General features: G+C 47.5%; 1 protein-coding gene across 2 annotated transcripts in view; it reads left to right on the plus strand.

The window, feature by feature from the left end:
• The first annotated feature begins 4,429 nt into the window (after nt 1–4,429).
• LOC137534858 (oocyte zinc finger protein XlCOF6.1-like) overlaps nt 4,430–13,441 on the plus strand; it is a 30,035-nt gene continuing 21,023 nt past the window's right edge. Inside the window, exons 1-2 of one of the 2 annotated variants that reach the window (XM_068256530.1) lie at nt 4,434–4,490; nt 12,054–12,341. In XM_068256530.1, the coding sequence (XP_068112631.1) occupies nt 12,122–12,341 (220 nt within the window). In that variant the 5' untranslated portion in view covers nt 4,434–4,490; nt 12,054–12,121. Of the gene's footprint in view, nt 4,491–12,053; nt 12,342–13,441 lie in introns of both variants that reach the window. The other variant, XM_068256531.1, reaches the window with a different exon arrangement.

Genomic DNA, 13,441 nt, shown 5'->3' on the forward strand with positions numbered 1-13,441 from the left:
TCGAAACGCAAATCGGACATGTCGGAAATAATCGAGTCGACGGGAATCGAGCGGGAAATCGAGTGCAGGAACGCACCGCGTGTACCCGCCAGGCCGCCACCATAACACAGTGTGCACTATCTGTCCTCTACTCTGCGGTTTGTCACTCCGTGCTGATTTGATGTAAAGTCCAACCCCGATTTATTAAAGTAAGAGTACCCCACATCATCTGGTGACATCATTACGTATAAGTTGGACTATGTCTGCTGGCACTGGCAGCCGGGGGAGGGGCAGCAAGGGCAAGAGGACAGGGAGCAACATTACAGCCACCCTCAGGTCTGCCGTGTCAGTGTTGACCCCAGCGGGCAGCCTACCCTCAGTCAGCGAGCTTTTCGCTCCAGGTGCCGCGATTGAACTCAGGGCTGTTAGCCGCAAGGAGTTTGAGGAGGATGTTCTGGGTTTTGAGGAGGGGGGGTATGATGTTGATGATGGGATGAAGGACCGTGACTGTAAGCTCTGACTCTGAGGAGGAGGATGCGTCGGTGGGTTTGGCACGGAGGATCAGCATTGCAGACAGTGGCCGTGGAATACGGGACCCACCACATCCTTCTGCCGCTACCACCAGCCGCACCACTCAACCCCCAACCGCCACAGGGAGAAAAGCCGCAGCATCCCATTCAGGCCGCAGGAGAATCTTCACCTCCCCAATCTGGCCTCCACGGTGCCACAGTCCACTGCTGCTGATACCGCCACCTATATTCAATCCAAAACACAATTGCGGTGTCATTTTTTGGGAGGTGTCTGGGCTGAAAACTGTCATGTCCCAGTTGTGCGATTGGACTTTGGACACAATGTGGGCTGCACGACCGCTGTCTGGAACCTAGTCCCGATGTTAATTGACAGCTTTTTTTTTTTTCTTTCATTTTATGTCCACCAAATAATTAATTAGTATTTCCCTTTAAAAAAAACATGATGCTACACGCATCATTTACCCTAAAAACCATTTGAAAGCTATTTAAAGGGCACTTCCGGGTTTTCTATCCGGATACCCGAATAGGTCGGGTACCCACGGGTAATTTGGTCGGATATCCGGATCGGATCCGGATATCCGCAAGGTCGGATCCGGATACCCGGATCCGGATATCTGGGTACCCGGATCCGAATCCGGGCGGGTAATAAAAAGCACTACCGGAGCATCCCTGCACACAAATAAGCAGCAGCTTCAACTCACACTGCTGTCACTCTGTCTGTCTCCGTTATTGCAGCACGTGGTAATGTGTATCTCTCTCCTCTTCTCTTCTCCTCCTCCACATTCCTGAGGTGGGGTCACTGGTGGACGAGCTCATTCTGCCTGGTAGGGGTGCTGCTATAGTTCCTGTCTCCTCTGATTGAACTTTATGTGATCTAATCACTAAGGTATAGCACTGGACATTGCACAGAGCTGGAGGGGAGCTGTAAAAAGCAGCGCTGAGCAGGAGATAAATAGATTTTTTTGGCATGGGTTACAAGCCACTGTGCGTACCCCCTGCAATGGTCTGGCGTACCCCCAGGGGTACGCGTACCGCATGTTGAGAAGCCCTGTTGTAAAGGACACATGCAAACAAATAACACTTACTTGCCCAGTCTCAAACTATTCTGAAGCAAGTGCTGTTGAGCAAAGCTTATATAGGTAAACAGCTGACAAATGCTAACATCACGAGCGTAAACCTCTACTCGCTCAAATTAATGCGCACTATCACTTTAGCGCGTGTAAATTTTTACGCGAACAATGATGTATGTAATTCATGTAGCACTACAGCACTATTCAATAGCACTGTTTAGTGAATCAACCCCTATATTTGGCTCTTTGTGGCCCTACTCCGTGTTCTGTTTTGCAAGTCTTTTGGGGTTGTTGTTATCCTTCATTGGTGAATAACTGAATGGTCCTCTTGGTTTCGAAATCATGGCTCTGGAACAACAGGCAATACCAGGGCTGTGGAGTCACAGTTGGAGTCGAGGAGTCAGAGTGGGAGCAATTTTGGGTACCTGAAGTTGGAGTCTGTGGTTTCAAAAACTGAGGAGTCGGAGTCGGGAGTCAGAGTTGGATGATTTTTGTGCTAAATCCACAGCCCTGGTAAGTATTAGACTGAGCCATTTTGGGTACCCAGAGTCAGAGTCTGTGGTTTCATAAACTGAGGAGGCGGAGTCAGAGTTGGATTATTTTTGTATCGACTCCACAGCCCTGGGCAATACAGAAATGATGTCCATCATGCTACACATTTAGGTAAATAGTTAAACTTAAAATCCTAAACAGTCATTAGGCCCCGTTCACATCTAAAATCGCAAAACACTAGCGGAAAAATCACTGGAATGCTGCATGTATCGCGTTTGCGATTATCGCCAATCGCAAAATGCCTGCGATCACGGCAGTGAGAATACTGCCATAGCAAACCATGTGCTAAGCGGTTTTAAAAACCGCTAGTGGTTTGCGGTGAGAGGGAATCACGCGATTCCTGCTCAAGTGTGAATGGACCCTTACTGGCCATGCAACCCTCATTCTATAACTTTCCCACACACTTCTACATAGCCCTTCTCGCTCCAACACCCACAATCATACCAACCCCCATATACTGTCATTCTTCTTTATGCATCATGGTTCCTTCAAACTGCCCACCTCAAACAGCTAATACCTAAATCAATAACTATCAGTTTATCTACTATATATTACCTCCTGAATACTATAATTTCACCCTGCTAGACCTGCCTGGGTCACCCATGACCATGAGCCCTCCTCCTATAGACTTTGCCTGCTAGATCTTCCCTGGTTACCTATCATTCCTACCCTGCTAGAATTGCCTTTGTCATGTCACCAATTATTTGTGCCTTACCTGCCCCCGTCATCCATCTTTCTTGCCTTGCTAGACATGCCTCTCCCCAATCAGCCATCATGTTACCTCTGCTAGACCTTCCCTAGTCATCCATCTTTCCTGCCCTGCTAGACATACCTTCCCCGAGTCACCTATCATTCTACCTCTGCTAGACCTGCCCCAGTCATCCATCGTTCCTGCCCTGCTAGACATACCTTCCCGAGTCTCCTATCATTCTACCTCTGCTAGACCTGCCCGGCTCAGCCATCATTCTGGTCCTGCCAAACCTGTCCCCCCCCCACCCGCAGTCACTCATTCCAGCTCTGCTAGCCACGCTCCCCCAGTCACCCATCATACCTGCCCTGCTAGACCTGTCCACCAGTCATATATAATTCTAGACCTGCCCCAAGTCAACCATCATTCCTGCCCTGTTAGACATGCCTTCCTCCAGTCATCCAGCATTCTACCTCTTCTAAACCTGCCCTGGTTATCCATTATTCTGGTTCTGTTAGACATGCCCTGCCAGTCACCCATTATTCCTGCCCCCCAGTCACTTATGATTCCTGCCCCCAGTCACCTATCATTCCTGCCCTGCTAGACCTGTTCCCCAGTCACCTATGATTCCTGCCCCCAGCCTCCCATCATTTCTGCCCTTCCATACATGGCCTGGTTGCTCCCAGTTCCTGCCCTGCTAGCAGTTTGGCAGATAAGCCAGAGTTTTTATCCAATTAAGCTTTTGCAGCTCAAAATCCTGTTTTGAAAATGTAACCATATTTAAGCAGCCAGACTATGTGACTTACCAGGGTTCTCTGTTGGTGAGTCTGTACCACAGCTTGCACAACACAAGGGGGTGGAGCATGGAATGTACTATCTGAGACGGTCACAGCCTGAAGCTCTGGAATTCTGGAAATGACTAACCGGATACTTTGATAGAAAAAAGCTCTGCCTCTGAACAGAACTGGCGCAGTGGCCCCTAGAGAAGCATATGGAGCCAGGGATAGTACAGTAATACCACAGTATTGTACAGTGGAGGATTGTTATGCCCTTGTATGGGGATGGCGTATCTGTATTGCCACTATACCCATCAGCACAGTTCATGCAAATATCTCTGGAGTTTGTGACTTTTATTAGTATTATTATTTATAAAGCATCAACATATTCCGTGGTGCCGTACAAAGTGAGAAACAAACAAGGGGTACATCATAATACAGGCAATGGTGTACACCAATATACAAAACTGGCAACAAAATACAGAATTGGTGATTACAGTGACAAAAGTAACATTATGAGTACAAATAAAATGTATAAAATTGTAACACATAAAAGTGTTATTATTATTATCATTTTAGAATAGGTAACAACATTAATTTTAGTAATTTCATTTATTTTTGTTTTGGACGTCATGGAGGACTCCTCTCTACACCAAATATCCCTGGTGACACAATGTAGATACAGTATGAGCTTCTTTATTGACCAAAATGTCATCCAACGTAACCTGCCGTTCTTATATTCTCCACAACTTGTTATTGTCATTGGAATGCAGACACAGGAAGTGAACGAGGGCTGAGTGAGGAGGGTGGAGCCTACAGACAGGAAGTTGGGGGTCACAGGAGAACTGGGAGAGGAAGTACAGAGGAGACATTGCAGGAACTGGCAGCAAAAGAGGTAATATGATATAACTGAATACAGCTGTAAATCATACATGTATACAATGGGATAATTATAGAGCGATTTACTATACAGATGTGTTCTCATTGCGGGTATAGGGCTTATTAGCTTGGCTGCATAACTGTATCTGGGCACAATAGCTGATGCACTGTAACAAGGGATGCTATAAAGCACTACCATTGGAATACTATAACTGGCAGCCTTAGGAATGGAGTACTATAACTTGAGGTAGTGTAACTGAGGTTCTATAAGCTGTGGCACTAGACTCAATGTACACCATAATTAGAGTACTATACCTGAGGTACAATACCTGAGGCACTGTAACTTGGGACACTCACCCTTGTATCTGGCCATTGTGTCCCACATCATTTCAATGCTTCTGCCTTTGAAGGAAGGAGTAATAGAATATAACAAAGAACGCAACAGCCTGAGGTGAATTTACTCCCCCACCACAGTCCACAGATGTAAAGCTTCTGTCTCTGTGTATCTTTCTCAGCCCAGCTCTTCCAGGTTTCTTCCTTGGGTGACAATTTACGGAACAATACTGTACAGACACATCTCTAGCCTTGAGGTCAGTGTGGATTGTTAAAAGCATTGAGATCGGTCATGCTCGGGCATCGAGGGTTGTTAAATGACTTACGAGCCCAAATAGCGAAAAAAAAGATAAGTACCTTAATCAGTTTTAAATGCACGGAGGACGCCGTCCGCGCCCTCCGTGCAGTTCCGCCAGGTCCCCGCAGTCTGATCGCCCCCCGTGCCGCTCCCGACCCCACGGACGGGGTCGGGTTCCCTTCCTCTCCCAAGATGGCCACCGGAGCCGGCCACGGCTGCGCAGTCCGCATACGCGTTAGTGCGGCTGCACAGCTCTAGGGCCTCCCCCTTCGATCCACGCTACTGTGCGTGGATCGGGGGGGGGGGGAGAGCCCTAGAGCTGCGCAGCCGCACTAACGCATATGCGGACTGCGCAGCCGCGGCCGGCTCCGGCGGCCATCTTAGGAGAGGAAGAGGAGCCCGACCCCGTCCGTGGGGTCGGGAGCGGCACGGGGGGCGATCAGACTGCGGGGACCTGGCGGAACTGCACGGAGGGCGCGGACGGCGTCCTCCGTGCATTTAAAACTGATTAAGGTACTTATCTTTTTTTCGCTATTTGGGCTCGTAAGTCCTTTAAGAATCTGACAGGAAGGATCATTATTCATACCCGAGCAATATCGATCAGCGATGATACAGTCGTTACAGGTAGTTTCAGATGACGTTTTTTGCATGTGTGTACGTAGCTTTATTTTTCTCTCTGTTTTTTACCTCTTTCCTCACTATACTGATTTATTATTATTATTTATTGTATTCATAAAGCGCCAACATATTACGCAGCACTGAACATTAATTTAGGTTACAGACAATATTTAGGGTGACATACAGCAATATGCCAATACAGGAATACAAGAAAACCAGATCACACAGCACAGTATGAGTACAAGGTAAGTCTTAGTCAGTCATTGGATGGAGCATGGAGATTAGGCAAGTGAGATTCACTCAAGTGCATAGCATGGGTGCACAGTAATGGAGGTGCATCGGGTAGGACACAAAAGGAGGAGGACCCTGCCCAAAGGCTTACAATCTAGAAGGAGAGGTAGAGACACGAAAGGTAGGGACCAGAGTTCCGTTGTGGGTTTAGAGCAATTGTGAGGGGTGGTAGGCCAGAGAGAAAAGGTGAGTTTTGAGGGCCTTCTTGAAGATGTTGAAGGAGGGGGCTGCCCTAATGGGTGGAGGTAGAGCGTTCCAAAGTGTTGGAGCAGCTCTTGAGAAGTCCTGGAGGCGTGCATGGGACTGTGTGATGCAGGGGGCGGTCAGGTGAAGTTCATTGGAGGAAAGGAGTGAGCGGCTAGGTGTGTACCTCTGAGTAAGATCAGAAATGTAGGTTGGACAGGTTTTGTGGACAGATTTGTAGGTCAGACACAATAGGCTTGATTCACAAAGCAGTGCTAACAGTTAGCACCCTGGTGAAAAGCCCCTTATCACGCCTAAATTCAGTTTAGGCATGATAAGTTTAGGCATGATAACTATAGCACCAACTGGGTTAGCACTGCAGTGCACAGCTGATCAAAAGTTTTGCGCTAGCAAAGTCAGGTGCGCAAAACGTCGCATAGAGTTTAATGGCGCTGCTTTGCACGTGGGACTTTGCAATCTAAACTTATCACGCCTAAACTTATCACGCCTAAACTGAGTTTAGGCATGATAAAATGGTTATCACGCCTAAAGTCTCTAACTGGATTAGCACTGCTTTGTGAATCGAGCCCAATATCTTGAATCTGATTCTGGACTGGATAGGAAGCCAGTGGAGGGATTCACGGAGGGGAGTCGCTCTGGTGGAGCGATGGGAGGAGTGGATAATTCTGGCTGCCACATTCATGATGGACTGCAGTGGGGCTATTCTGGTCATAGGGAGACCAGACAGAAGGGCATTGCAGTAGTCGAGGTGGGAAATTATGAGGGCGATCTCCTCCTACCTATCCAATCGCTCCTTCACCACTTCCTTCAATGGCTCCTCCTCAACTCCTGCCCCCCTTTCAGTTGGGGTCCCCCAGGGCTCTGTTCTAGGCCCCCTTCTTTTCTCCATATACACTTCCTCAATTGGCAAGCTTATCTCCTCCCTGGGCTTCAATTACCACCTTTATGCAGATGACACTCAGATTTACCTCCATACCCCCGATCTCTCAGCCACCACCATAAACAAGGTCTCCTCGTGTCTCTCAGCAATTTCCTCCTGGATGTCAGCTAGGTTCCTAAAGCTTAACCTAGACAAAACTGAGCTCCTGATCCTTCCACCCCATGCTGCTGCACCCATCCCAGGTCTCCACCTCACAATCGACAACACAACCATTCTCCCTACCTCCCAGGCCCGCTGCCTGGGTGTCACCTTGGACTCTGACCTCTCCTTCATCCCACACATCCAAAACATCACAAGAGCCTGCAATTTCCACCTCCGTAATATCTCCAAGATCCGCCCATTCTTAACCCCGGACACGACCAAACTGCTCATCCATGCCCTCATCATCTCCCGCCTTGATTACTGTAACTCACTCCTTTCTGGCCTCCCCCTGAAACGCACTGCCCCCCTTCAATCAGTGATGAACGCGGCTGCAAGACTCATCCATTCTTCGCACCGCTCTGCATCCACATCTCCCCTTTGTGAATCCCTGCACTGGCTCCCTATCCGTCTCAGGATAAGTTTTAAGATTCTATGCCTGGCGTATAAATCTGTGCACAAAACATGCCCTACCTACATCTCGCAGCTTGTTCACAAGTATACACCAGGTCGCCCCCTCCGTTCCTCCAACGACCTTCGCCTCACCACCCCGCGCATTTCACACTCCCATGCCCGCCTGCAGGATTTCTCAAGAGCTGCCCCCACCCTCTGGAATGCCCTTCCACCACCCATCAGACTTGCTCCCTCTTTCAACACATTCAAGCAAGCCCTCAAAACCCACCTCTTTATGATGGCCTACCCACCTCCTACCACACAGTAACTCTCTAAGGAATATTTAACAGCCCCCCCTAGTGTTTCCACCCCTCCCTTTAGATTGTAAGCCTCTGGCAGGGTCCTCCACTCCCTAGTGTAATCTACAGGATCATGTGCTCCTGTCCTATGACAGCCTGTACTTGTATTACTGGGCCTACCTAACCAGCCCATATTGCATGATCATGTATTTTGTACAATTTGTATGTATAACTTTGTTCTATGTGTATAACCCTATGTATGTCATCATTGTATATATTTATTGTCCAGCGCTGCGTAATATGTTGGCGCTTTATAAATACAATAAATAATAATAATAATAATAATGGATGAGGAGTTTGGTGGTGGCAGAGGTCAGAAAAGGGTGAATTTTACAGATGTTACGAAGGTGGAAGTTGCAGGACTTTGTGAGGTTTTGGATGTGGGCAGTGAAGGAGAGTGCGGAGTCCAGGGTGACAACCAGACAGCGGGCTTGAGTGGTAGGGCGAATGGTTGTGTGGTTAACAGTGACATGCACATCTGGGAGATTCATGGATGGCCCGGGGTGGGAAGATCATAAACTCCGTTTTGTCTAGATTTAGTTTCAGGAACCTAGCGGACATTCAGGAGGAGATGGCTGATAGGCAGGAGGAGACCTTTTCCATGTTAGTGGTCGATATGTCAGGGGTGTGGAGGTAGATTTGGGTGTCATCTGCATACAGATGTTTTGCCTAAGCAAATAGGGTTTTTAAACCCTCTAACTTCGCTCACCATTCAAAGATGGGAATAAACAAAATTGCTGCAAAACATGTATATAAAGCTCAAAGACATAGTTTATTTAGTTCTACAATCCTGTTACAATATTATCTAAGCCTGCAGAATCATAGTTAGTTTGAGTAATTAGAAGTATGCATCAACATGTTACCAAGCTGTTGTAGACATCACCCATGGAGGATCGGGGGACCTCAGCGACCTCGGAAGGGGAAACAACTGGAACATAAACGAACAGCACGTCTGCTGATCATCTGGAAAGATCCCAAAGTCAAAGTGTCTTCCCCCTGCCTTTAACGGACAGAATCGTCATAACCGCGCAAGCGCATAAGCAGCTAATCAGAACATGTTTCTATTCCGCGCAAGCGCAGAAAGAACACATGCTGCTGATGCTGCCTCAGCGCGTGATCACAACATGATCTTATTCCGCGCAAGCGCAGAAAGACCATATGTTGCTATTTTAGAGCGTGATCAGAACATGCTCTCACTGCGCGCAGGCGCAGAAAGACCACATGTTGCCAATCAAGCGACAAAACATGTTTTTCTTCTACCCAAGGGCAAGAAGAACATGTTGCTTTGTGAATGTTGCTTTGTGGATAAAGAATGTGAGCAAATGTAAGAAATGTAACTTATTGCACAGCAATTCATTGTTCTTACTCTGCACAAGGACAGACAAAATACAGCAACGTCTCCAGTTGCTGTGTTAAACCAATTTAACCCATCCAGTACTGGACAGAGTATAATACACATTTAACATATATACGTGAACATTAATCCCATATATCCATACATAAAGACAGGCATGTCACTAACGTATCACAACAGATGATAGTTAAAACCCATGGAGGAGATAACCTTGCCAATGGAGGATGTGTATAGGGAGAAGAGTAGGGAACCAAGGACCAAGCCTTGGGGGACTACCAGAGAGAGGTGGTTGGGGGTGGACGAGGACTCATTGAAGGAGGTTGTGAAGGAGCGGTTGGAGAGGTAGGATGAAAGGCCAAGGAGGAGGAGAATGGAGTATTTACCTTCGGCTTTAGGTAAGGCAAGGTCATTGACCACTTTGGTGAGGGCAGTTTCGGTTGAGTGGGCGGGCCAAAATCCAGATTGCAGTGGGTCTAGCAGTGAGTTGGCATTGAGGTACTGGGACAGGCGTTTGTGAAGTTTTGAGGCAAAGGGGAGGAGGGAGATAGGGTGGTAGTTGGAGGGTAGCGAGGGGTCGAGGGAGGGTTTCTTGAGCAGGGGCAGTACTGTGGCCTGCTTGAAGTCTGAGGGTAGGGTGCCTGTGGATAGGGAGAGGTTAAACAGTGTAGTGAGGACTGGGGCCAAATCCGTGAAGTGAGGCTGAAGTGAGGCTGAAGTAAATCAGAAGGGATGGGGTCAAGGGGGGAGGTAGTGGTATGGGAAGTCTGCAGTAGCTGGTTGACTTCCTCAGTGGGAGTAGGAGTGAAGGAGGTGAGGGGAGGATAGGGTGGAGGAGGAGTTGGTTGGGAGGGGGTGGGTGGTGAGGATTGAAGATTGGATATTTCCTGACGGATGGAGACAATTTTGTTGGTGAAGTGGTTGGCTAAATCTGTGGCAGTGAGGGAGGAAACGGAGGGTGGAGTGGAGGGATGGGATTAAGCAGGGAGCTGAAAGTGGCAAAAAGACGCCGGGGATTGGAAGATTGTGCTTCGATAAGTTTGCTAAAGTATTCCTGCTTTGCATGAGCAAGGGCAGTGTGGAACTGCAGCAGGTTAGTCTTGTACTGTAGGAAATCCTGGTTAAGTCGAGTTTTCCTCCATTTCCGTTAGGTGGCACGTGTTTCCCTCTGGAGGTTGGGAGTATGGGTAGTGCTCCAGGGCTGGGGGTTAGGTGGGGCGGTTGCGGCGTAATATTGGTGGAGCAGCTTTCTCTAGGGCTGATGAGAGAGTTGGTCGATACTGAGCTGCAGCAAGATTAGGACAGGTTAGGGTGGGGAGAGTGGAGGAGAGGGCATGGAGGGGGTCAGCAAGAATGCTAGAGTTGAGCTTGCGTAGGTCACGCTGCCATCGACCAGGTGGGTGGGCGGGTAGGTTGGAGGTGCCTTCCGTGAGGAAGTTAAAGGTGAGAAGGTGATGTTCTGAGGGTGGAAATGGTGCGATGTCGAGGTCTGCAATGGTGGTGGATTTAGTGAATATAAGGTCGAGAATGTGACCTGCAGTGTGGGTTGGGGCGCTGATGTGTTGTACTAAGCCAAGTGAGTTGGCTATGGTGAGTAGCCGGGTTGCGACAGAGTCGCGGGATTCATCGATGGGAATATTGAAATCCCCGAGGATGATAGTGGGGAGGTCATAGGAGAGGATGTGTGGGAGCCAGGAGCCAAAGTTGTCTAGTAATTGTGGTGTGGAGCCCAGAGGGTGGTATAAGACCGCAACAATGCCTGGGAGGGGATTGTAGAGGCGGATAGTGTGGGCCTCAAATGATGTGAATTGTAGGGAGGGAGGTGGAGTGAGGACACAGAAGGTGCAGGATGGGGAGAGGAGCAGACCCACCCCTCCCCCGGTCCTGTTGTCTGGTCAGGGGTGTGACTGAGGTGAAGCCCCCCGTAGGAGAGGGCAGTGGCAGAGTCAGAGGGGGTGAGCCATGTCTCAGTGAGTGCGATGATGATGAAGGATTTGGAGAGGAAGAGGTCATGGACCGCTGTAAGTTTATTGCGGAAGGATCTGGAATTCCAAAGACCACAGGGTAGGGGGAGCGTGTGTTTGTGGGTGGGATGGATGGAAATAAGGTTGGGGCGAGGATGGATGTTGAGGTTATTTGTAGATAGAGGGCTGTAAAGTGTGTGAAGCAGGTCAGCAGGGGATGCTTGTTTGGCAGCAGGCTGTGACCCGAGGTTAGGCGAAATATCACCAGCTGCAAGTAAGAGCAGGAGGGAGAGAGTAAGAAAATGTGAATGGGATTTAAATGTTTGTGAGGTTTTTAAGCTGCTGGGGGGAGAGAGATTTCAGGAGAGCTAACCGTTCATGAGAAGCTGAATAGGGTGAGGAAAGCAGAGCAGGTGAAATCGTTATGGAGTGTGAAACACTGGGAGAATGTATGCAGCAATGCAACTTGTAGATGTTTGCAGACAGGCAGAACGTAAGAAAAGTGCAGTAATCATGGTAAGTATCTTTGATAATCACCAGGAAATTTCCAACCACTAAACAGTTTATATGGGTATGCACTGAAAACCAATTCTCTACATATCTCACATGTGTCCAATCAGGCACACTTTCTGAAATAGATTGAAAAACATAGACATGAATGGAGATATTTTTATGAGTGCAATTTGTTAGTTTAGGTTCTGCACGTTAAGCTAACGTATAAAAGGAAGACATCACAAGTAAGGAATGATCTTCAGCTTATGGAGAAAGGAGACATAATGAGGACAATTAAAAAAGAAGAAGAAGACGAGACATACGCGAGGAGTGATCAGCAGTCTATGGAGAAGGGTGACTTAATTAAGAATATTAAAGTTGAAGAAGAAGAAGCATACGTGAGGGGTGATGATCAGCAGTGTGTGGTGGAGGATGAGATGATGAGGACAATTAAAGAGGAAGATTGCTCTCTGGAAATTAGTCAAGGTAACCACTAGGCAAAGAAGAAATTTTATGTTTTCAGCAAACCTAATTTTGGGGGGTATAATGCTTTTTCTAGTTATTTAATGATCTGATCTGAGCAAAATAAGTATACATACAAAAGGTCCATCTACATTCCTCAGTGTAACATTATATTACCAACAAATGAGGAGGAGATACTGCACACCATATGAAAGGCCCATCTCCATTCCTCAGTATAACATCATAGTACCAACACATGGGGAGGAGATACTGTACACTATATGAAAGGCCCATCTCCATTCCCCAGTATAACATCATATTACCAACAAATGAGGAGGAGATACTGTACACCATATGAAAGGCCCATCTCCATTCCTCAGTATAACATCATAGAACCAACACATGGGGAGGAGATACTGTACACCATATGGAAGGCCCATCTCCATTCCCCAGTATAACATCATAGTACCAACAAATGAGGAGGCGATACTGTACACCATATGGAAGGTCCATCTCCATTCCTCAGTATAACATCATAGAACCAACACATGGGGAGGAGATACTGTACACCATATGAAAGGTCCATCTCCATTCCTCAGTATAACATCATAGAACCAACACATGGGGAGGAGATACTGTACACCATATGAAAGGTCCATCTCCATTCCTCAGCATAACATCATAGGTCCAACAAATGAGGGGGAGATACTGTACACCATATGAATGGCCCATCTCCATTCCTCAGTATAACATCATAGGTCCAACAAATGAGGGGGAGATAGTGTACACCATATGAATGGCCCATCTCTATTCCTCAGTATGACATCATAGTACCAACAAATGAGGAGGATATACTGTACGCCATATGAAAGGTCCATCTCCATTCCTCAGTATAACATCATAGAACCAACACATGGGGAGGAGATACTGTACACCATATGAAAGGTCCATCTCCATTCCTCAGTATAACATCATAGAACCAATACATGGGGAGGAGATACTGTACACCATACGAAAGGTCCATCTCCATTCCTCGGCATAACACCATAGATCCAACAAATGAGGGGGAGATACTGTACACCATATGAATGGCCCATCTCTATTCCTCAGTATAACATCATAGT

This window comes from Hyperolius riggenbachi, chromosome 10 (genome assembly GCF_040937935.1).
Source record: "Hyperolius riggenbachi isolate aHypRig1 chromosome 10, aHypRig1.pri, whole genome shotgun sequence".
In the NCBI taxonomy this organism is placed as follows: Eukaryota; Metazoa; Chordata; class Amphibia; order Anura; family Hyperoliidae; genus Hyperolius; species Hyperolius riggenbachi.